Genomic DNA, 23,242 nt, shown 5'->3' on the forward strand with positions numbered 1-23,242 from the left:
ATAAATGTGATAGCATGAGGCACTGCAACCTTCTGGGCCTGTGGAATAATGAATGGCCCCTCTGCCCATACCCTTTAGGTAGCACATTTTAACTTCATTGTTCTGCAGCCGACACTACACTCTCCCTAGATATAGGTTGGGAGAATTAAAAATAAAATCAACTCTGAAGCATTCTTATTTATTTATTCCTGTGGCCCGTGTCTATTATTGCTGCAACATGGACAGTGCTTACTGTGTGTCAATGAATGCAGGTGGAAAAACCTCGCATTTTCTGATTTGAAATAACCTACACTTTCATAAATAGAGTGAAGCCTGTGGCTCTAGGTATCTAGGTACAGACCTCTGCTTCGATCAATTATAGGAAGTCTGCATTATGAGGCCTGAAGTAATGTTTGTCTATGATACCATGGGAATTCAGACATTGATGACTACGTGTTGCAGTTTATATTAGATTAGAGCTCAGCAAGATGCAATTAAAGTTAATATCATCATAGCAATGTCATACATTTACATACATTATTGTATAGGTGTTATTGTAAATATGTCGGAAGCATTTGGTTTTCGTTTTATTTTATTAAATCTTTATTTCTCAGTATTCATGTGATCTACTAGAGACATTTTTTTTATCAAAATAACTCATGTAACAGGAGCTTCTGTGTAGTACAGTAGACCAGTCAACAGTGTTCCATACAACAGGTCAAGTTCTGACAGAGTTGGCTCGGTCGTTTATCCTTCGTGGTCAGTAACACGAATGCTATCGAGTTAGTTAATATTATCTACTCTATTTAAAATGTAGACATTACTGTCTTCATTCCTGTGCTGCAGATCACAGCACAGATTTCAGGTCATGCTTGTATGATAACACTGAATTGACTGAATTAAGCGTCTTTAATTTTGAAATTTAAAATTCCAATTTACAGTAATAAATTTTCAGTTGAGTATGTGCAATTGTATCTATTAAGACATTCATTTCATCATTGACGAAGAACAGACTGCAACTGAAGGGCTTGCCCTGATAGAACAAACTCAGTTTTATATGATTAAGATTATATTTGTCAGAACTCATTACAGTTATATCAAGATGATAGTTTACAGATTCATTTCGTGGCATAAGAAGGTACACTTCTGTCTTTAAGCAAGCAACTTAGTACAGGAACATGTCTCTGTATTTTGATTTTTCCTTTTCATCTTTCTTCAATCTTTCCCGTGTAAATTATTATTTTGTGAAGCCTTTTGGAATCTTTTTTTTGTTTTTTTCGACACCGGCTACTCCGATGGAGCATTCTCTGGATGGATCACCTTGCCAAAGAGGGAGATATGTTCTTTTCTTTTTTGTGATTTCAAGATATTCTATTAGTATTTCACAAAACAGGTACATTCTCTTTGTCTTTAAAAGTTCCAGGAGGACGTTACATGACTTTGCAAGCATTACATGGAAACTTAGTTGGCGGTACAAGCATTGCATGGTGCTTTCTTGAGCTTGTCCATCTGGAACCCTCTGTATTGTCCATCAGGGGTAAATTAGAGATAGGATAGTGTTGGAAGAGAATAGAAGAGAGAGATAAGGTACAAGAAGTGATGCTTCGCTCCGAGCCTATTCTGGGATGGTGTCAGTATGTGGGGGTGCTGCTACGCGAAAGAGAGCCCCGGTGAGTTCAGGGTGGGTCATCTGATTCAAGGAAAATATCCAGTAACTTCCACATTCCCCTAGATGATGGTTTCTAGGGTGAGTTTTGCAGGGCAGTGCTATCTGCGCCCCTGAGGTATGTCACCCAGTTAAACCAGCATCTATATGATGTCTTAGCAGTGTCCTTCCAGTTGGCCAGGACCAGTTTGATGGCTGAGGTCAGAAGTAGGTCTAGGAGGTCTCTGTATTGTTGTGTAGGGAGATTTGCTGTTATGAAAGCTGTGGTGAGGGAGGAAAAATCGGGGTTAGTGTGCACCCCAGGGCATTTTTTATGAAGTCAAAGATATCCTCCCAGAATTTTTTGTTTGGGGCAGTAGTATATAAGGTGCGCTAAATCCCCTTTCTCCTTGGGGCAGTTTCAGCATAGATTGTCGTCTCTGAGTACTAGTGAGGCTAACTGGGCGGGGGGTCCGAAGGTCTTGTGGAGGAGCCAGAATTCTGTTTGTGATAATGTTGGTGTCATTTTGTTACATGATAGCGCAGACCAAAAGAGAGCTAGCTCCTCTTCGGTGAGTGTGGTCTCGGTCTGCTTTACCCAGTAGTTAGTTGTTTTGTCATTGAATTTGGTGGTATTTGGCCACAGAAGTTTCTAGAGGTGTGATACCTGATGGCCTTTTTTATTGATATTCCCGATGTATTGCATGATTCTGATGGTAATCTTGAGCCTTCCCTGCCCCTTCCTAAAGTATAACTTTTTTTCTGTTGATTTTGTCTGTTCTAAATCCCACCGTCTTTTGTATTGTATTCTTAACATTGACTATGCATTATGAGTAGCATTAAATGAGAAGCAACGGTGGCAGCATTTCTAGTCTCCCTCTATATTTGTAAAGCAATCAGGTAGCACCACATGTGAAAATATCACTATCCAAGATCAACAGTCAACAACTCCGGCTAGTATGTCTTACTAGTAAAGCAATCTACAATCTCATTCGGGTATACAACTCATTGGGAAAGACCACATAGGTATGAACAATTCTTATCACTCTTTAAGGCTAAACCTCAAAAGTATATTCACAAGTGTGTAGAAGACTACAACTGGCATAAAATATCAAATAAGATTTGATGTAGGTAGCGATTCATTAGTGCTCTGTGTTGCCATCCACTGTGTTGCAGATAGAGAAAAATACAAGATTGTTGATTGTTCTGGTAGCTGAAAAGGAAAGGGGCAATATTGTTGCATTGAAAGTGAAGTTGAATTTTTCTATATTCACTGTATAACATAAAATATGTTTCAGGCCAGTATAATCTAACAAATAAAAGTGAGCTTATTCTGGAGTGACCTCCATTCTGCTGGGCAATGGCCCCTGTGGTAACTATAAAAAAAAGATCAGTCCGTACTTAAATCTGCCCACTCAGGAAGTTTCTTTTCTTCCCCTTCTCACGTTATCTATATTTTCTCTTTGCTTTCCCTGTGCAGTTTTTCTCTTTCTCTACTCTTGAATCCACTCTTGCCTGAAATGTCCCTGTGGCTACCTTTTCCACCTCATCCTGCTCTACTGCCCCCCCTGCTTGTGATTTCTTGCTCGTTCTCTCTGCCTCTCCACTGCTGTCTTTATACCCCACCATCTCTTTTGTGAAGTGCTAGTCTCTTCTGTCTTATTCTGACGGATTTCCCATCTGTCTCTCTTTCCTTTCACCCCTGTCTCTGGACCCCACCCACTCTTACGCAAGTTTTTTTTTTCTCTTTGTCAGATATCACATCTCTCTCACCTTCTCCCCCTAAAGACTGTCTCTGCACCCCGCTCTCTCTTCCGTGAGGTGTCTTTCTCCTCCCATCTCTCTCTGTGACTCTCGCCTTTTCCTCCTGAGGACGATCTTTATACCCCACTCTCTGCTGGTAAAGATCTTTCTTTACCGTCTCAGCTTGCCAGCGGTCTGCGCTTCTCATATTTTCTTCCCTGCAGACTGTCTCAGTCCCACGTTATCTCCATTTCCAGCCTGCAATGTCTTCCTTTACTGTTTCTCTCTCTTCCCTCTGCCTTTTGTCGGTCTCCATACCCTCCCATTATCTTCCCTAAAGTGTCTTTCTCTCCAGTTTAAGCTTGCTAAGCACCACACACGCGCCCACACATGCGCATCTCTTACTCTTGCACAGGGCAGCACAGGTCCAGTAACATACCCCTCTCTTCCCTGAAGTGCCTTAACTCAGCTTGCCAGGTGTCTCTCACTTGCTCTTTCCACTTTGCTGATCCACCCTGCCTCTCTGTACCCATCCCTCTCAGAGTTCTCTGAAGCATTTATTGTCCATATCACAGCCTCTCGGATCTCCCTCCACTGAATGTGGTGTCTCTCTTTCTCCCCTGCATTCTACTTCCTACATCCACTTCACTTGCCTGTACCACCCACCCCATCCCGCTTAAAAAAAGCTGTGTGACACGGCACGAGAACTTGCAGTGTCAAGCTTCTTTATCATCAAACATTAGCTTATTGTTTGGCATTCATGATCATCCAGTTGCTTGAGCTATCTTTGTTTCGCTCCAGACTGACTTGTGACAGCATTGTATAGCTATTCAATCCCTGGCGACACAGTACCCAGGATGATGTGCTGCATGACTAAACACATGCAAGGCTAGACCTATTGGCTATGCCAATGCTTGTTTACTTTACTAGCTGTGGAAGGGGGTGCTCAAAGTTCCCCCAGTCACAGAGCACAGGGCGGGCGACAGACACGTTTCTGCATGTTGGGTTTGTTGGTGTGATGCTTTGAGATTCACCCAGCTAAAGATGGTGAATCTTGGTATAATTTTGTCACCCCTGGCATGATGATAGCCATACCTGCACAATACTGTTGATGGCATAACTGAGCTGTTTCCTGGAAAAATGTTAGCATCAATGCCATAATAGTGCCAAGTTCTGATTACTGCTGTTCCAGTTGGTAATATACTACATACTCTGGAATCTTTTGCATGATGGCAACAATATCTGAGATAACTAGCTCTGATTTCCATAGCATAGCAGAAAGGTATCTAATTCTAACATAATGCTGGCACAGCATCATTGTGGCAATTCTCAGTATATGCTTTGGCAGTTTTATGCAAGTAGAGCTAGCTGTGCATGGGGAGTTTAAACAGCATTTGTGGTTTGAGAAACAGAGACAATATGCATCTTCCTTTGTTGGTGGTGAGCGATGTTGCACAGGAAGCAATTTGAACAAGTCTCATTCTTTTAAGTATTCACTCATCAACTCAACCATTCATCCATCCTTGCACTCACTCATTAATCATGTGTCCATTCACGTATTCACACATTCATCTATCCATGCACTTATACACCCATCCACGCACTCATCCATCCATGTGTGCTCTTCTAGTCTCTCATCCATCAATTCTAACAACTGGGTCCTTCTGATAGTCAGCCTGTACACACCACTAGTGCTTAATTTGAGCCGGTGGATTCCGGCACTGCGCACTGGTACATAATTCTTAGCACTGATGTTTGTGGCTGTCTGCCACATGGTGGTGCTGTCTGCCACATTTGGGTATGAGCACAACAACAGCGGTTTATTTAATATACATTAATAATCACTAACACGTGCCGCCCAGCCATTCTTATAGCTTTGGGGGCCCGGAATAGTATGAATTGTCGCAGTAGTGTGCGATGTTTAGTAGTTTTGTTAGTACTGTCACTGGCAGCGCTGGCAGGGGCAATAGATGATGCAGTCTGTCGTGTCCTCCTGACGAGGGCCCTGGCACTTATTGTTTTATAAATTAATCAGTGCACGACACCACGCGCACCAAACTGAAAACTGTAAAGCAGTGCTTATATTTATTTAAAAAAAACAGACTTTTTCCAAGCTTGTTTTATCCCTCAATACCGGGATCATGTATTATGTGCCAGCCCAGATCTTTTCACATGCTCGTCCAGTATCATGTATGGAGCGAGGTTGCCCTTGCAGGCTTTGCCGTGTGCACTGTGCTGAAATCAAAGGCAAGTCAAAGGAAGCTGTTGTGAGTTGCCCCCAGAATCTCTGATGCACGTGTGCGACAAATACCAAACGAGACTGGTCTTTACAAAAGGAACACGTTTATAATTTACATGTGTTGACGTTTAACTATCTCTTGTGCCACTGCAAGAACCCGGGTTGGAATGTTTAATGTGGCTAATATGTGTGAGGGACCAATATGCCGTCGCTCCCATATATTGTGTCGTTTTGAGCAATGTTGATATCAGCTTTTAGTTAGATTTGTGACATGTTCTTGTAACTACTTACATTGGAAATATTATCATTGCGAAATCCAATCATTGTGAGTGAATGCATTAACTCTTTGCTGTATTTTATTCTCTTCCTCCTACCCTAGTCCCATCGTGGTATAAAAGGCGTGGTAAAGGATGAATTTGGGAATCCAATCAAGAGAGCCCGCATCTCAGTCAGAAACATACGGCACGACATTTTAACAGGTAGAGTATGCACACGATTATACTACAATAATGTACATGGAAGTGTTGGATTCTGGCAGGCTCACGCACGTTTAACTTGTCAACAGGTGGATATTGGGTCATCTGTGCAAATGATCTCCATCACACAGAAGGGGGCGGAGCAAATCTAGGGAATCTGGCCACGTGGTGCTCTTGGCTCCTAGAAACTTTAGTCTTAGTCCTGACTTAACTAGTTGTCCAACAGTTGGATGATGCTAGACAAATTAGGCCATCTTCCTGTGTCTTAAACTGTAAAGATTTGCATCCTACGATGGTTCTCTCTGCATTCATCCTGCGTGTATGTGGCTTCCATAAGAAGCCTTTACCGTGTACATTCGTATACTTCCAAATATAGGCAATAGCTGGTAATATTACTATGATGGGAATAAAGAAGAAAGCTTCAAAGAGTACACAGACTTTGCTATGTAGTCTTCCTGCGTGTAGCAGTTCACCTTCTATGTTGCATTAGTTTATATAATTTCTAGTGTGACCTAAACAGCCAAACAAGCAAAGGTCATAACGTTTCTGTACTATCCCAGTTTCTTTTTGTAAAGCCGCATAGTTTGCTGTTACTAAAGGTCATAGCCAACAGTATTCGCATGATTTCTCAGCAAGCTTATTTTTTAAGTTTAAGAGACATTATTCAACAATAGATAGCAATGACATAACATGTCAAAAAGTTAATTATATTAACAAATTACCAGACATGTGAGAACTCGGCAATTCATAATGCTGCATATTATTGCTATCAGCATGAAGATCATAGTAACAGATACCACTATTCATCATAGAATAAAAGAAAAGAAGAAAGGAGAAAAGAATGTGGGAAAAGGTAATTTAAATGAGAGGGAGGGAAAGAATCAGAAAAATAAACGTCATATTCCTAAGTATACAAATCTAAGCAGATAAGAATGAAGAAATATGTAATTCATCAATGATACAGCGTATACCAATTTACATTCACGGTTCTGGCTTCACAATATAACTATGATATATACAAATTCAACAGTGTGTAGATAAGTAACTACGGTAAGTCTAGATGGTGAGTCTGATGAAGTTGACATTAATTATTAACAAAAGAAGTTATAAGAAACCCTAAGGATTCTCCATTAAGAGCAAGTGAAATTGGTGACACATAAGCAGTGTCACGTTTATGATTGGAACAAACACTGAATCACCATGTCTTAAAAGAAACATCAGTGGCATTTTTCTAACTATTAGTAATTTGTTGAAAGGGAACTGATTATCTAAAATATGATTATCAAAGGAGCAACAGGGCCAATCATCTGAAAGACTACCCAAAAATATATTTGCAACATTAAAATAATATTGGAATTAAAAATGGAATTTATTTGACTACAAATTAGTTGCCAAAACCTGAGGATATATGAATATGTAAAAAGCATATATTTCAGATCGGTAACTTATCCTTACAAGACAAATAGTATTACGTAAGATTACATTTAATCTGTTATGTGTCATAGGAGTTATCAGAAGTCTTTTGCATATAAAAGCAAAGTTTTGGTTGCACTTTCAGTACATGGGAACTGGTGAACTGTTATCCAAATCTTATTCGGTAAAGTAATGGGCCAAGATTTATTCATATCTAGCTCCCATAAAATGTTAGTTTATGACATAAGTCTAATATCTGTCAGGACTAAGAGTTTTAATCATGCTTTTAGTTTTGCAGGGAGATATTTTTTTATATGAACATTATCTGCTTTTGTAAGGTGTGTATAATGTAGCTCTGTTTAAACATCTACTATACTGTGAAATAACAGCCTTTGGGCCTTATATGACTTTGACAGTGTGGCAACGGGGTGCCCACGCTGTGGCCCCACTCCCACACTGCCAAAGCCAAGACAGACCACCCGCCAGATTCATGTTTTTTAATTCACTGGCAGGAAGTTTTTTGGCATTACCACTGCGGTGCTCTTGAAATAGGCACCGCGGTGGGAATGCCAAAGCATGTTCCTGTTCTGACTGAAATGCACAATGTTGTGCATTTCGCTCTGTGCAGAAACATGGTGATGCATCCAGACCGGGGACACACAATGTGCCCCCCTGCATCCACCCCATGGCACAGGAGCACAAGGGGCCCCTATAGGGCTCCCTTTGTTACCTCACCAACACGCTTTTCATGGCGGTCGTACCGTCATGAAAAGTGTGGTGGTGAAAAAAACCCTAATAAGCTTTGTTGATACCACAGCAGCACCGCCAGCATATTAGGGGTCTCGGACCACTGCACCACCACACAGGTTCGTGGATCCCTGGCAGTAGCAATGGTCCCGTGATGGTCCAACTGCCACAGTCCTAATGCGGCGGGCAGACCGCAAGTCTGGGGGTCCGCAAGCCGCCATCACAGGTTTGACGGTCCATTGGACCACCAAACTCGTAATAGGGCCCTAGATTTCCTTTCAAAGAAGCTTGGTTGGTTAATTTATTTGTAACATCTGAAAAAGAAAGAAACATTTTCTATGAAAAAAGTTGATGTACCCATACCCATCCCCTTAGCTCTCCATGGGTTACAGTTGTAGAGCTCAAGAAATTATCTCCATAGCTTTCCTCCCTGTAATCATAGTATAACCAGCACATCCAAGAGCCATATTCAACAGAGGAGACATAGTTTTGCCACGATAGAATACATTTCGGAAACATGGCTAAAAGGTATCTACCTTACAGCCATCTAGTGTCAGCACATCTGCCCCCTCTCAGACATTTGTTTGTCGAAGTATTTAAGCCTCTAATCAAAGTCCATCCATAGGTAGTCCAATTTGAGTCTGCTCATATAAATTTACTAATTGTATTTGAACTTCGGGCCCCCAAAGCTATCCCATAGATGTTTGAAAGAATTCTTACTATGTTAAATGTCAGACTTGGACCATCACATGTAAACCCCTTGTCAAAACTTTAGGCATATGATCTATATGATTGCGTCATCAGCACCTAAAAGAAAGGCACAAGGACACCACTCAATGTTGATGAATGCATTTGAACGCCATTCATCCAGAATAGGGATTTTACTATTAGCAGACCAAAGAGGAGTGGGTCCAACACACAGCCTTGTTTGACCCCTCTAACTTATTAGATTTTTTACAACTGACTTGCACCACAAATCATAATTTTTTTTAAGATTGTTTAGTTTAGTGTATGATTCATCCTAGTATACGGTTTAATTGAAATGCTAAGCAACTGGCTTAATATTGAGTGGTAGTGAAATTGGCTGTGATTTCAAGAGAGAGTGAGACATCTGGCAGCAGGTTTCTCCACCATACTGTTAGAGGAAATTCTGCCTCCCTTTTTAGCACTTCCCCAAAAACTGGAGAATTATCCATTCTCCGTGAATAATTATGTTAGCCGCAACAACACATACTGGACATAGATCTTTACACTTGCATAGCCATATTGCAATACTAGGACCAGAATTACATTACAGCTGTAATAAAGTAAGAGTCACTATGTATTGACAACAGGGGACACTGCATGATTGTCTGACCTCTCACTTTTTGTTTGCTTGACTGTGAAAACACTGGTTGATTTTTGCTGAAAATAATCCTCTGACCGGAACATAGCCAACTGGAGAATGTTGAATGTAGAATTGCTCTGCCAGAATTACATCCGGTACTGAAAGAACCTGAATGGGACGGTGGCCAAAGATGCAATGTGGTATATGCAGGGGCGGCTGGTGACATTTGAAAGTGGTGAGGCGTAAACTAATTTGCATATTGCACCGCAGCGATCGAGCGCAGCGAGCGAGCCCGAACCACCTTGCATCCATCCATACATCATTCATGCATCCACCCATCTATCCACCCACCCATCCTGCATCCATACATCATTCATTCATGCACCCACCCATCCATCCATCCACCCATCCATCCATCCACCCATCCATCCATCATGCATCCACCCATCATGCATGCATCCATGAATGCATCCATCCATACATCATTCATGCATCCATCCACCCATCCATCCATCATGCATCCACCCATCATGCATGCATCCATGAATGCATCCATCCATACATCATTCATGCATCCATCCACCCATCCATCCATCATGCATCCACCCATCATGCATGCATCCATGCATCCATCCATACATCCATACATCATTCATGCATCCACCCATCCATCCACCCACCCTGCATCCATACATCATTCATTCATGCATCCACCCATCCATCCATCATGCATCCACCCATCATGCATGCATCCATCCATACATCATTCATGCATCCACCCATCCATCCATCCACCCAACCATCCTGCATCCATATATCATTCATTCGTGCACCCACCATATGCCGTCTCTGGGGTAATTAATCAGTGAATTTGTTTTCAGATGACCTTGTAGCACGTTATGCCCCCAACAGCCTATTGGGGGGCATAACGTTTTACAAACATAACACTGTTTGCAACTGCAAAAAGAGAGAATTCCACTCTCGGAATGCCGCCGATTAAGACAACACATCAGAAATACTCTTTACAGGACCCTCTGCCGAGCCTACCGAGCAAAAAATGCATTTCTCAAGTCTGCGGAACTCCCGGAGGAGTCCTAAAATTTGCTCAAAAACAGCCCAGCTGCACAAAATGAGCTTCAGTGATAAACAGCATCAAGAACCAGAAAACCGGATGACGTGAAAAGAAGAACACACATTACGTCTGAGCAGCGCAGACAGTGTTAGTCTAAATTATGGCACAGTAGCAAACTCTTTAATTACCAGTACACTATTTAATCTCACCAATGTTTAGAGAAACCACAATGAATAAAAATGACAGTGTGTTTACCCGAGTGTGAACGAAACGGGTCTCCCTGGCCGAGCGGGCGCCAGGATTGGCTGGGGGGGCACCATCACTGCTCGCCCAGTCGCCCTGTGCAACCCCGGGGGCTGCGGCCCGCCCCCTGGTCCTCTCTCTAAGGGGAAAATCACAGGGAAACCATCTGCGCATGCGCGGGCTAGTTTGTGCCCAGAAATCTACTTGCGCAGCAAGCCAATCCTCCCCTCCCCCCCTCCGCACTCCGGAAAAGTCGGCCGGCGGGTAGCGCGATTGTTTTAATATTTTTATCTGTATTTTATTGACGACGCGGTGGGTCCATGGGGCTTAGTGGGGCTACGCCCCTACGCCCCAATGGACGCACCGCGCCTGGGTATATGGCTATATAATGTTTTGACGGCTGTTTTAAAACCTGCTGTCTTTTTTTCCAGTTCACTGCTGAATTAAACCCATCCTATTGGATGGATACAACACTGTGAAGCTTGGTGTTTTGTTGATCTAGTGAAGTGATTTTAGATTCCCATCAACTTTAAGTCCATTTGTATTGATTGCACAATTCACTTGGGGAGCATGATCATACTACCCAGATTCGTTCGTGTTTTCTGAGGGAATCCAGTGCACACCCCAGCTGATATTCAATAGAAACCAATCATTTTCTTTAATGATAGGGGTAAAAAGCACACCAATGACCCAAAAGCTGCCATATGATGGGTTGGACATATGGCATATCATGCTGTTACTCAACATCAGACTGACTGTGGAAAAGTAAATTTTGCCATGTTCTGTGTCCCTACGTGTTCCCCATCTTATGCTATATGTGCATGATTAATATGCAATATGTATTCCCCATGATCGATTAAAGACACAATTACAGTTGTGTCCATCTCTAGTATGCCAGTTTCCAGTTCTCGTGAAAGCTACGAATATTAAGCCTATGTAAAGTTACGTTGCCACGTTTCTCAGTGTGCACGTTATTTCATTGTAAAGTCCCCGTTTCTAGGCCTCAAAAGGGCCCGGACTCAGATTCAGCTCCTGTCTCCTGAACCCTCGCTGAGGAGCGATACAGCCCCCACCTGTATCCCTGACCCTTCACTTACTTCCTGCCTCACAGTGCCCGGCTCGGCCTGGCTCTGCCTGCCAGTCTGCCAAGAGTATGTTATGATTCCAGTTATCAGTCCAGCTCTCCTTCCCTGCATTCCTAAGCTACTGAATCGCATCAATAGTTTCCGTCATGGTCTAGCCTTTACGTCTCCATGTAAGAGAAATACTGTATTAATGGTCATTTAATATTCCTCAACACGCACTACATGTAGAATAATGCATGCACCAGTCTTAGTGTCTGTTAGCCTTTACCCTGATAACTTTTGGATTCTATCAATATGTTCTCTAAACATCAGATACTAGATAGTGTTTAGGTACATGTCGCTCTGACTCTCCAGACTTTCGTCTCTTCTTCTAGCGCAGAAGTCATAGCCCCCAGCTTCTCCTAGTAACACGTCATTGTCAGTTTGCGCGCACCACTAGGTTAGAGGTCCCGGCTCCTTAGGTAGCCCCCTCCATGTTTCCGCCCCATTTATGACATATTCTGTTATGTTTACATCACATGTCTATGTATACGCCCTGTTCACGCCTCTTGTTACACCTACTTTCTGCCTTATCTCTCGCGACTGTTACAGGCCCCACCCACTGTTACGCCTACTGTATGTACTGTAATGCAATTGTTTTAACTATATATACTTGTGTACTGTTATTAAAAGCTAGCGCGCTCATTCCAGATCCTGCCCGGCAGCTGCCGGGCCCTGCCATCCTATGCCCATGCAGGTTGTCCTGTTCCTGTCCTTTATGCTGTATTAAACCTGCAAACTCCTACTACCTCGAATCTTGACTCTTATTTATTGAGCTATCTGTTATTGTTATATCTAGTCAAAAATAGAGGTATTATTTATTTATTTACCACATAATGGCGCCCGAATAGGGACTTGCCCTTTCCCCACGCGCCGGTGAAGCCACGCAAGCCCCCTGATCCTCTGCAGCCGTGACGGAACCATACCGTGCACGTGCAGATATTTCTGCTTCAAGTATCCCTCAGGCCCACGGAGGAGACGGAGGTTGCGGTCCAGCATCCAGACGAGGCGGTGGAGGAACGCGGCGAGTCCCGACCAGAGCCCAAGCCGAGAGTCCAAGGTCCGAGGTATCCGGAGGCCCACCCGTAACAGAAGTCCGAAGTTCGTCCGTCCGGCGTCGTAGCAGTCCAGTCCAGTCCGAGGCCTTCCGTTCTTGCTGCCCGGTGAGTACCGTTGCTGGGGTAGTATCTAGACAGGGTCAATTGCATTGTCTCTGGTCCGTGGGTTTGGGGTACACAGATCCAACACGAAGTGTCCACTTAGGTGGATGCGGGTCCTGACGTGTCTCTTTATGAGACCGGTAAGTTTCGTACTGTTTCAGCAGTGCATCTAGTTTCTGTTCTAGTCCGTTCTGTTCTCGAGAAATTCATGTATTCTGTTTTCAGTATTCCAGGTAGTATTTTGTCCGAACTGTTATTTTAAATGTCATTCATGTATTTCAATGTCGTGGTATGAAAGTGGTGTAATTATCGTGTTCACTGTGTATTGTATTGTGTCTAGACTACAGTTCAGTCATGCCGCTGTTTTCCAAATTACGTCAGTTAAAAACTAGGAAAGGTCTGTTAGAAGAAGCAGTTCCTGTCCCACCTAGGGACAGTCCAGGTCATTTTATGTATCAAAAGCATGGCATAAGTGCCATATTGTATCTAGATTTGTGGGTGGAGTACACCAAACAGTTAGAAGAAAAGTATAGATGGCCCGTATCGGGTACATGGGATGCCGAGTGCATCATGCGAGTAGAAGAAGCATTATGGAAAAAGAAAGCCAGACAGTCACAGAAAGATGCCATCGAGTTATGGCGCAAAGAATCTCATAAAAGAACCGAAAAAGAAATCAGAAAGTCAGAATTAAGTAGAGAATCCTCAGAAAGAGCCCAAGAAAGGGAATTAATCGAAATAGGTGAACGAGTTAAAACCGAACAGTCAGACAGACAGAGGAATGCCCTCATTAAGGGTATGTATCCTCTTCTTGCCGAGGGCTTGCCAAAAGCAACCCCGGAGGCATCCAGTAATTTTCCGCCACCCTTAGTTCCGACCAAGCTACGTCACAAACAGACCGCAGCTGATATTTTTCTCTCGTCCTATTTGGACGACACAGTCCCAGAATATGCAAATCCTGTTCCACCAGCTCCTGTAAATAATGTAATTCATGGTCCTCCAGCCACCGGGGCACCTGTTACAACACCTGTTACGGTACCCCCGGTCCAGCCCGTAGTACAAATTCCCGCCACATCAGTCACTCTGCCAGCACGAAGAGTATCAGTCGACGATTCCAGTATAGGGGCCGCGGGAGGAGGTCCTCCTGGTACCCCGCCGCCAAGTAGACGTTTAGGAGCAGTCGAGTTACATGAACGTGCGTTACAGCGTACGCCCAAATATAAGACTATTGCAGAAATCAGGCGACTTCTTACTGAATGCTGTTATGATCCAGTCCCAGGCGAGGATAGTATGGTTATGTATTCCGTACGTATAAGGCAGGTGTCCGAGTATTTGGTCACCCTACCTAATATGAAAGAAGATCTAGACAGAATGTATCGTTTCATTCGTACAGGACAAGATCCAGAAAGTATTGCTGAAGTCATGTCTCTCAGGAAATCTGAGATCCAGTTTATGCTATTAAAGTTTCTGATCAATTGTTTAATTAGGGAACAAGATTCCCCGACTAAAGATCCGACCGAAATGAAAATTCTGACAAAGTGGAGTGATAATATAGCCGAGGGTAAGCACAAGACACTCAATAGTATAGAGAGTATGTACAAGAAAATACGTAAAGAAATAATAAGGTTACACGAACAACGCAAAGAAGCACAAGTAAGCGAGAAAGAAAATGACTCTTCTACTGAAGAGGTAGACGACGAGAATACCGCCAGAATAGCGTATGTAAGTAAATCTAGAATTCCAGACCGACATTTACGCCTAGAACACAAGAAAGTCTTTCATCTTCCAGCACCGGAACAAGGTTCTCTAGAACAAGTATTTCAAGCTACCGATCAAATTCTGAAATCACGAATCGGTTATAGTGAATTAAGTACCATGCATGAACAAGAACTAGCCCGATCAGCAGTCCGATGGATTACTGATTCTACCACTTTTCCAGACGAAATAGTGGCACAAATGTTTCTGAAACTGCCCCCAGCCGAGCAGCGACTGGTGGGTATGTATATGATCCAACACCTCATTACACTGTATGAGGGTCAACATTCTGATCCAGGTCCGTTACATGATGTCCTGAACGAGCTACTCCAGTATAGATGGAAAGGTTTAGGTACCGATTTAATTAGTGTCATTCTAGAACAGCGCCACAAATATAGAACGTTTCTGAATCCGCATTTTGTTCATGTCTCACCTCCAGAAAGTAAACCGTTTTACATAGACAGACAGCATCCGTTACGAGAAGTACACCCAGTTAGGACAACGGGTGGTGAAATGCAACGAGTATTTGTTTACACCCCAGTTACCAAGATGGAACTCTTAGAGATGAAGAAATTAATTCCCTGTCACGACAAAGATCCAGCAGGGTTCCACCGAGAATTAAAAGACATGCTCCGTATGGGAGAATACACGTATCCAGATATTATTAAAATGCTAAAAGTCCTGTTGCCTGCGGGCATATATGAAAAACTCAAGGAAAAAGATTGGGAGGTGGGAGAGAAAAAGATCGATTGGACAGCTCTAGAAGCTGAAGATAAGATACGAGTACCAGGTACCGGTCTTGGAGACAAATGTAAAGAATTACCTGAACTATTAATACAAGTTTTGCCTAGATTATTAGCCACTAAAAAGGAAGACTGGGATGCAATCTCAGCCTGTAAACAGAAACAAGACGAAGACACTAGTGATTTTTATTCCAGATTTGAGAAATGTTTCATAATAAACAGTGGTTTGAAGACGAGTAGCGAGTCATACCCTCATCTTTTTGTTACTAAATTAGTCGAGAATTCAAGTCCACAAGTTAAGAATAGAGTTTTGAAAGTCGAAAGTACATGGCAAGCTAGTACCCCGTCCCAGATGTTACAGATGCTTCAGTATCACCAGAATAGAATCAGAGAAGAGCAAGAACACGAGAGAAGACGTATGAAAGACACGAAAATGAAAGTACTAGTTGCACAATCCGTTCCACAAGACAGTCAGAAGAGGGGTCCGAATCAAGCCAGTCATCTTGCAGCTCCCGTTAAAGGGACATGCAATTATTGTAAACAGCCAGGTCATTTTATAAACGAGTGTGCAGTTCTGAAACACAATATAGCCACTGGTAAAACTAAAGAAAGACCACGTCCGCCTAGACAAGAACAAGTTTCACAGACTTCTCAGTCACAGAATGCACAACAGACAGTTCCAGCACCGCAGCCTATTGCTGCAACTCAGCATGTTACACAGCAGATGTACCAGTATGCACAGACAGAGTATCCAGAGTATCAAGCGTATTCATGAAACAGCCTAGAGAGGGAGGTAGGCTTGCCTCTCATCGAGATTCCTGTAGATCAAGAGGGTCCCTATGTTCACAGTCAAGTATTAGGGAAAGACAGAAAGTTTTTGATTGATACAGGGGCAAGTAGGACGACTATTAGTCACGACGAGGTTCCAGGGGCTCCGCTCTCAGGCTCTAGAAATGTTTCCCTTGGATTTTCAGGAAAGCCTATTGTAAACGAGATATCAAAGCCAGTTACTCTGGAAGTAGGTCCATTGTCCCGAACTACTGATCTATTGCTTACGAAGTCATGTCCAGAAAATTTGTTAGGTATTAAGACACTGAAAGAATTAGGTGCAGTTATTTGCTGTTCCCCAGAGGGGATACGTTTGTTTTTACGTGACTTCAAGGGTCACTATGTTTTACGAGATTTTGATCCGAGATTGTCTAATGTTCCGCAGCATCTATGGGCACAAGGTCCAACTGATGTTGGTTTTATGCAAATCACACCCCATCGTGTGACTCTCAAGCAAGGTATAGTCCTGCCAAGAATCAGACAGTACAGATTGCCACCTGAGGCTGTAGCAGCCTTATCCAAAATTATTGACGAGCTTATGGCTCAAGGAGTAGTTGTAGAAACTGACTCCAATGTATGTAATTCTCCTATCATTCCAGTCATGAAACGTACTGATCCAAATGCACCCCCAGTATATCGATTAGTGATTGATCTTCGAGAACTCAATAAATGTATCATTCCCCAGTATCCAGTAGTCCCAGATATCTCATCTCTATTGACAGCCATTGATTCTGAGGCTACATTTTTCACAGTCATAGACCTAAAAAACGCATTTTCAGTGTCCCCATTCATCCAGACAGCCAGTACCTTTTCGGTTTTTGTTTAAATGGAAGGAGCTATAAATTCACACGAGCTCCTCAAGGTTTCACAGAAAGTCCTAGTATTTACAGTCAAGCACTTAAAAGACAACTAGACAATATTCACATGCCAACTGACACTGCCCTGCTCCAGTATGTCGATGATCTACTGATCACAGCCCGTTCTGAGCGTGACTGCGAGCGAGCATCACTTACCGTTCTGTATTTCCTAGCCGAGATGGGGCACAAGGTGTCCCCTTCGAAGCTTCAGTTCTGTGTCCAGCAAGTGATCTACTTAGGCCACTTACTGTCCAAGTGGGGTAGGCAGTTGACACCAGACCGTATCCAGTTGATAGCGAGTCTTCCACAGCCCAAGACACAGAAGGAGGTACGTGCTTTTATTGGCCTCACTTCTTATTGCAGACAATGGATTCCTCAGTATGCATTTCTAGCAAAGCCACTGATACAGTTAACGACACAGGAGGCAGCCGTATTGACTGTCCTCCCTTGGACATCTGAACATACACTTAGTTTTAATGAATTAAAGAAAGCTTTATGCCAAGCACCTGTTCTAGCTACACCGAACTACAGTAAGCCTTTTACACTTTTTGTCACAGAACGTGATGGTACTGCATTATCTGTTCTCACACAAGATCAAGCAGGACAGTACAAACCTTGTGCTTATTTTTCGAGCATATTAGATCCAGTAGCCCAGGCTTTGCCTGCGTGCCTCAAGTCAGTTGCAGCCACAGCTCTAGCAATTAGACAAAGTGATTCCATAGTATTAGGACACTCCCTGACAGTACAAGTTCCACATTCCGTGGAAGTTCTTTTAAACCGAACACAGACTCAGCATTTGACCATTGCACGTTTAACAGGTTATGAACTGACACTGTTCCAGCCACACATAGAAATCAGACGCTGCAACATTCTAAATCCTGCTACACTGTTACCGTCAGTTACTTCGAATCCTGCCACACATGACTGTGTGGAAGTCATTAACACTATGACTAAGCCAAGACAAGACCTGACAGACATTGCATTACCTAATCCCGACCTGACACTTCATGTGGATGGTTCATGTATGAGAACTAGTACAGGAGAACTAGTAGCCGCGTATGCAGTGACTACTGAAACCGAAGTTATTGAAACACACCGTATTGACACCCTGTCTGCTCAAGCAGCAGAGCTAGTTGCTCTGACCCAAGCCTGCATACGTGCCAAGAACCTGAAAGTAAACATATATACAGATTCACGTTACGCATTCGGAGTTGTACACGACTTCGGAGTCCTCTGGCAGGAGAGAGGTTTCATGACTTCTCATGGAACCAAGATTCAGCATGGTCTCCTCATTCAAGCTCTGTTAGATGCGATACATTTACCGACAGCTATCGCTATCATGAAGTGCAAGGCACATACGAAAGTTACTGACATCATTTCCCAAGGTAATGATCTAGCCGATCGAACAGCCAAGCTTACAGCTCAGACTCCAGACATTCCAGTTAACAAGACACAGACATCCACTCCAGAACAGACTACATGTATGACAGTCAAGGACCCTACACAAGATGTCATAGACATACAATTACATGCTACTCCTGAAGAAATCAAGAAATGGTCCGAACAAGGAGGGGTCCAGACAGACCAAGGATGGGTGACGAAGGGAAAAGCCACATGGTTTCTCCCCGACTCTATGGTTCAAGTCATTATCAATACCACACATAGTCCAGCACATCTAGGAGAAAAAGCCATGTTAGACAGTATACAGAACCTCTGGTTCAACAAGCACTTACGAGCTGCAGCCAAGCAGAAAGTCCGTACTTGTATGATATGTTGCCAGTTCAATCCAGGTAAAAGTGTCCCGGTGGAACAAGGTGGATTCCAGCCTCCTGACCACCCTTTTGAAGTCCTCCAGATGGATTATATTCAGATGGAGCGATGTCGAGGTTTCAAGTATGTCCTTGTAGTTGTATGCGCTTTGTCCAGGTGGACAAAAGCATATCCAGTCCCAGATTACACAGCCGCGACCACTGCCAAGCAGTTGGTTCGTGAATATTTCCCCCGTTATGGACTCCCAAGGGTCGTATATTCTGATAACGGCCAGCCATTCTCATCTGAACTAATGAAGCACGTTTCCCTGTTGTTAGGGTACCAGTGGAAGTTCCATTGTGTACGCCATCCAGAAGCAGCCGGTCTCGTAGAGAGACATAATCAAACCTTGAAAATCCGCATTGCCAAAATCTGTCAAGAAAAAGGTGTAGACTGGTTAGTTGCCTTGCCAGTCGCCCTATTTTATATGCGCATGGTCGCACATTCCAGATCAGGTCTGTCCCCTTATGAGGTCGTATTCGGCCGCCCCCCGAACATGTGGGGTACACCTAGACCCCGAAGTATTACAGATGTTTCCAGTAATATGCTGACAGATTACCTAGCTTCCTTGATGTCTGCCCTACACTCTTGTCGTTCACAGGTTGCCGCCGCATTTCCAGACAATACCGAGGTGAAACCGCATGAAATCGTTCCAGGAAGCTTGGTTCTTGTCCGGAATTTTGATCATTCAAGTCCGCTGGAGCCTCGCTGGAAGGAGCCGAAGTAAGTCCTTTTGGCCACCCGTACTGCCGTCAAGTTGGAAGGCAGGAAGGGGTGGGTGCATCTGTCGCACGTCAAGAAATTTCATGGACTCCGACTACAAACTGTTTCCAAGAACTTTTCTAAGGATTGTCAAGATTTTAAAGACTGCCAAGATACTATTTTTAAGGACTGTCCCGCAAATGACATTGATTCAAAGCCTCCCCTGTTAGAGAAAACTCCGCAGCAGGAGTATAAAAGTAAGCTCCGGTCTAGTAAAATAAGTCAGCCAGTTTAATTGTCTAAGTCCTCCCCTAGGTGAAACGGTTAGACAGGTATCTGACATGTATGAAATAGACCCCCATAGTGAGAGAGTTAGTCAAAACTCAATCCGATGTATCGTTTTTCTAAGTTTTATATTGTTTCTGAGCCTGATGGTTACCTGCACGAGTTATGCATTTCATTTATGTTTTCCAATTTCTCATGTAAATAAGTATTCTAATGCTACAGTAGAGCACACGTTTAGTGATCTGCCTCCTCACGAACTATCCTATCGTCTTGCTATGCGCAACAATACGTTTATCCGTATGTTACATTATTCACACCAGACCAGCAATGCCACTAATTGTTGGGTGTGTGGTCGACTCCCCCCTTTCCAGACACCGAAGGGAGTTCTGCCACTGTTTCCTTATCCGTTTTCACATAATGGTTCGTGTGGAGCCTGGTCCACGTTAACGTCATCTTCAAATGATATGTCCCTTCTGAACAGTACATGTTTTCCAGACAAGCAAGATCTTCCCCACAGGACAGGGTTAGATCTAGAAAATGAAGTTTATAATTTGGGTAATTATTCTTCGAATTTTATGGTCTTGAATGTTCAGTCTGATCCTACTCCAGACTTACCTGCTATTTCAGTACTACCAGTCAAAGGCGAATTATGTGTCAGAAATAATGGTTCCGTACATGTAGGACATAGTGATTGTACTACTATTGTCAAGTATAGTGACAGTGGGAAATCTATTTTCAAAGCTTCACGTCATTCTTATTTTGTTTGTGGTCAGACCGCATATGTTCGTCTGCCCCTCGATTGGGATGGAACCTGTTACATTGCCTTCCTACTGCCACCAGTTTTTCTAGCCCCATCTGATTATCATAGAAACACACATCTAGTACACATTAGACATAGAAGGGAGATCGAGTCCCCAATTGTCGATCAAACTGAAACTGCTCTAGAACAGTATACAGATTTCAATAAAGGTTTCTTCTTCTTTATAGGACCTATCCAGAATAGTAAGCTAATACGTAGATTGACCAGAACCCTTGAAGCAGTAGTGAATGAGACTGCCTCTGCTCTAGGTAACTTGACCGAAGAGCAATCTGCTATGAGATTTGTCGTGCTCCAAAATCGTCTCGTTCTTGACGTCATACTGGCCGATAGAGGAGGAGCATGTAGAGTCATCGGATCTAGTTGCTGCATTTTCATTCCTAATAACGCGCCGTCTGTTTATTCAGCTATAACCAGACTTCATAAAATTGCCCATCAGTTACACCAGAATCCAGGCACCTGGACATGGTCCGGTTGGTTTTGGAGTATAATTTCTGCCTGGGGATGGAAAGTATTGCCCTTTCTAGGTATTACAGTAGCGGTCATATTCAGTTGCTGCCTCTGTATACAATGTGGCCCTGCGATTTGCGGCATTTGTGCTACATCCTGTATTCCAAGTCCTAGTCCTAAGTCCCGTTCCAAGACAATTCGAGACGAGCAAATGATACTGTATGAAATGATAGATGGTATTATGAATATTGATGTTTCCTGATGGAAACGTAGTGACAAGGAGGGAATGTGGAAAAGTAAATTTTGCCATGTTCTGTGTCCCTACGTGTTCCCCATCTTATGCTATATGTGCATGATTAATATGCAATATGTATTCCCCATGATCAATTAAAGATGCAATTACAGTTGTGTCCATCTCTAGTATGCCAGTTTCCAGTTCTCGTGAAAGCTACGAATATTAAGCCTATGTAAAGTTACGTTGCCACGTTTCTCAGTGTGCACGTTATTTCATTGTAAAGTCCCCGTTTCTAGGCCTCAAAAGGGCCCGGACTCAGATTCAGCTCCTGTCTCCGGAACCCTCGCTGAGGAGCGATACAGCCCCCACCTGTATCCCTGACCCTTCACTTACTTCCTGCCTCACAGTGCCCGGCTCGGCCTGGCTCTGCCTGCCAGTCTGCCAAGAGTATGTTATGATTCCAGTTATCAGTCCAGCTCTCCTTCCCTGCATTCCTAAGCTACTGAATCGCATCAATAGTTTCCGTCATGGTCTAGCCTTTACGTCTCCATGTAAGAGAAATACTGTATTAATGGTCATTTAATATTCCTCAACACGCACTACATGTAGAATAATGCATGCACCAGTCTTAGTGTCTGTTAGCCTTTACCCTGATAACTTTTGGATTCTATCAATATGTTCTCTAAACATCAGATACTAGATAGTGTTTAGGTACATGTCGCTCTGACTCTCCAGACTTTCGTCTCTTCTTCTAGCGCAGAAGTCATAGCCCCCAGCTTCTCCTAGTAACACGTCATTGTCAGTTTGCGCGCACCACTAGGTTAGAGGTCCCGGCTCCTTAGGTAGCCCCCTCCATGTTTCCGCCCCATTTATGACATATTCTGTTATGTTTACATCACATGTCTATGTATACGCCCTGTTCACGCCTCTTGTTACACCTACTTTCTGCCTTATCTCTCGCGACTGTTACAGGCCCCACCCACTGTTACGCCTACTGTATGTACTGTAATGCAATTGTTTTAACTATATATACTTGTGTACTGTTATTAAAAGCTAGCGCGCTCATTCCAGATCCTGCCCGGCAGCTGCCGGACCCTGCCATCCTATGCCCATGCAGGTTGTCCTGTTCCTGTCCTTTATGCTGTATTAAACCTGCAAACTCCTACTACCTCGAATCTTGACTCTTATTTATTGAGCTATCTGTTATTGTTATATCTAGTCAAAAATAGAGGTATTATTTATTATTCACCACTGTGAAGCTTGGTGTTTTGTTGATCTAGTGAAGTGATTTTAGATTCCCATCAACTTTAAGTCCATTTGTATTGATTGCACAATTCACTTGGGGAGCATGATCATACTACCCAGATTCCTTCGTGTTTTCTGAGGGAATCCAGTGCACACCCCAGCTGATATTCAATAGAAACCAATCATTTTCTTTAATGATAGGGGTAAAAAGCACACCAATGACCCAAAAGCTGCCATATGATGGGTTGGACATATGGCATATCATGCTGTTACTCAACATCAGACTGACATACACAGTTTCAGTTTCCCTTGTGATATTTTTGATGAGGCAGATAAAGTACTTGGTAGTTT

General features: G+C 43.2%; 1 protein-coding gene across 1 annotated transcript in view; it reads left to right on the forward strand.

Annotated features, from left to right (window-relative positions):
- CPZ (carboxypeptidase Z) overlaps positions 1–23,242 on the forward strand; it is a 353,734-nt gene that overhangs the window by 327,842 nt on the left and 2,650 nt on the right. Inside the window, exon 10 of the mRNA XM_078678537.1 lies at positions 5,986–6,085. Within this exon, the coding sequence (XP_078534663.1) occupies positions 5,986–6,085 (100 nt within the window). The remainder of the gene's footprint in view (positions 1–5,985; positions 6,086–23,242) is intronic.

The sequence above is a fragment of the Lissotriton helveticus genome, chromosome 2_2 (genome assembly GCF_964261635.1).
Source record: "Lissotriton helveticus chromosome 2_2, aLisHel1.1, whole genome shotgun sequence".
NCBI classification, from domain to species: domain Eukaryota; kingdom Metazoa; phylum Chordata; class Amphibia; order Caudata; family Salamandridae; genus Lissotriton; species Lissotriton helveticus.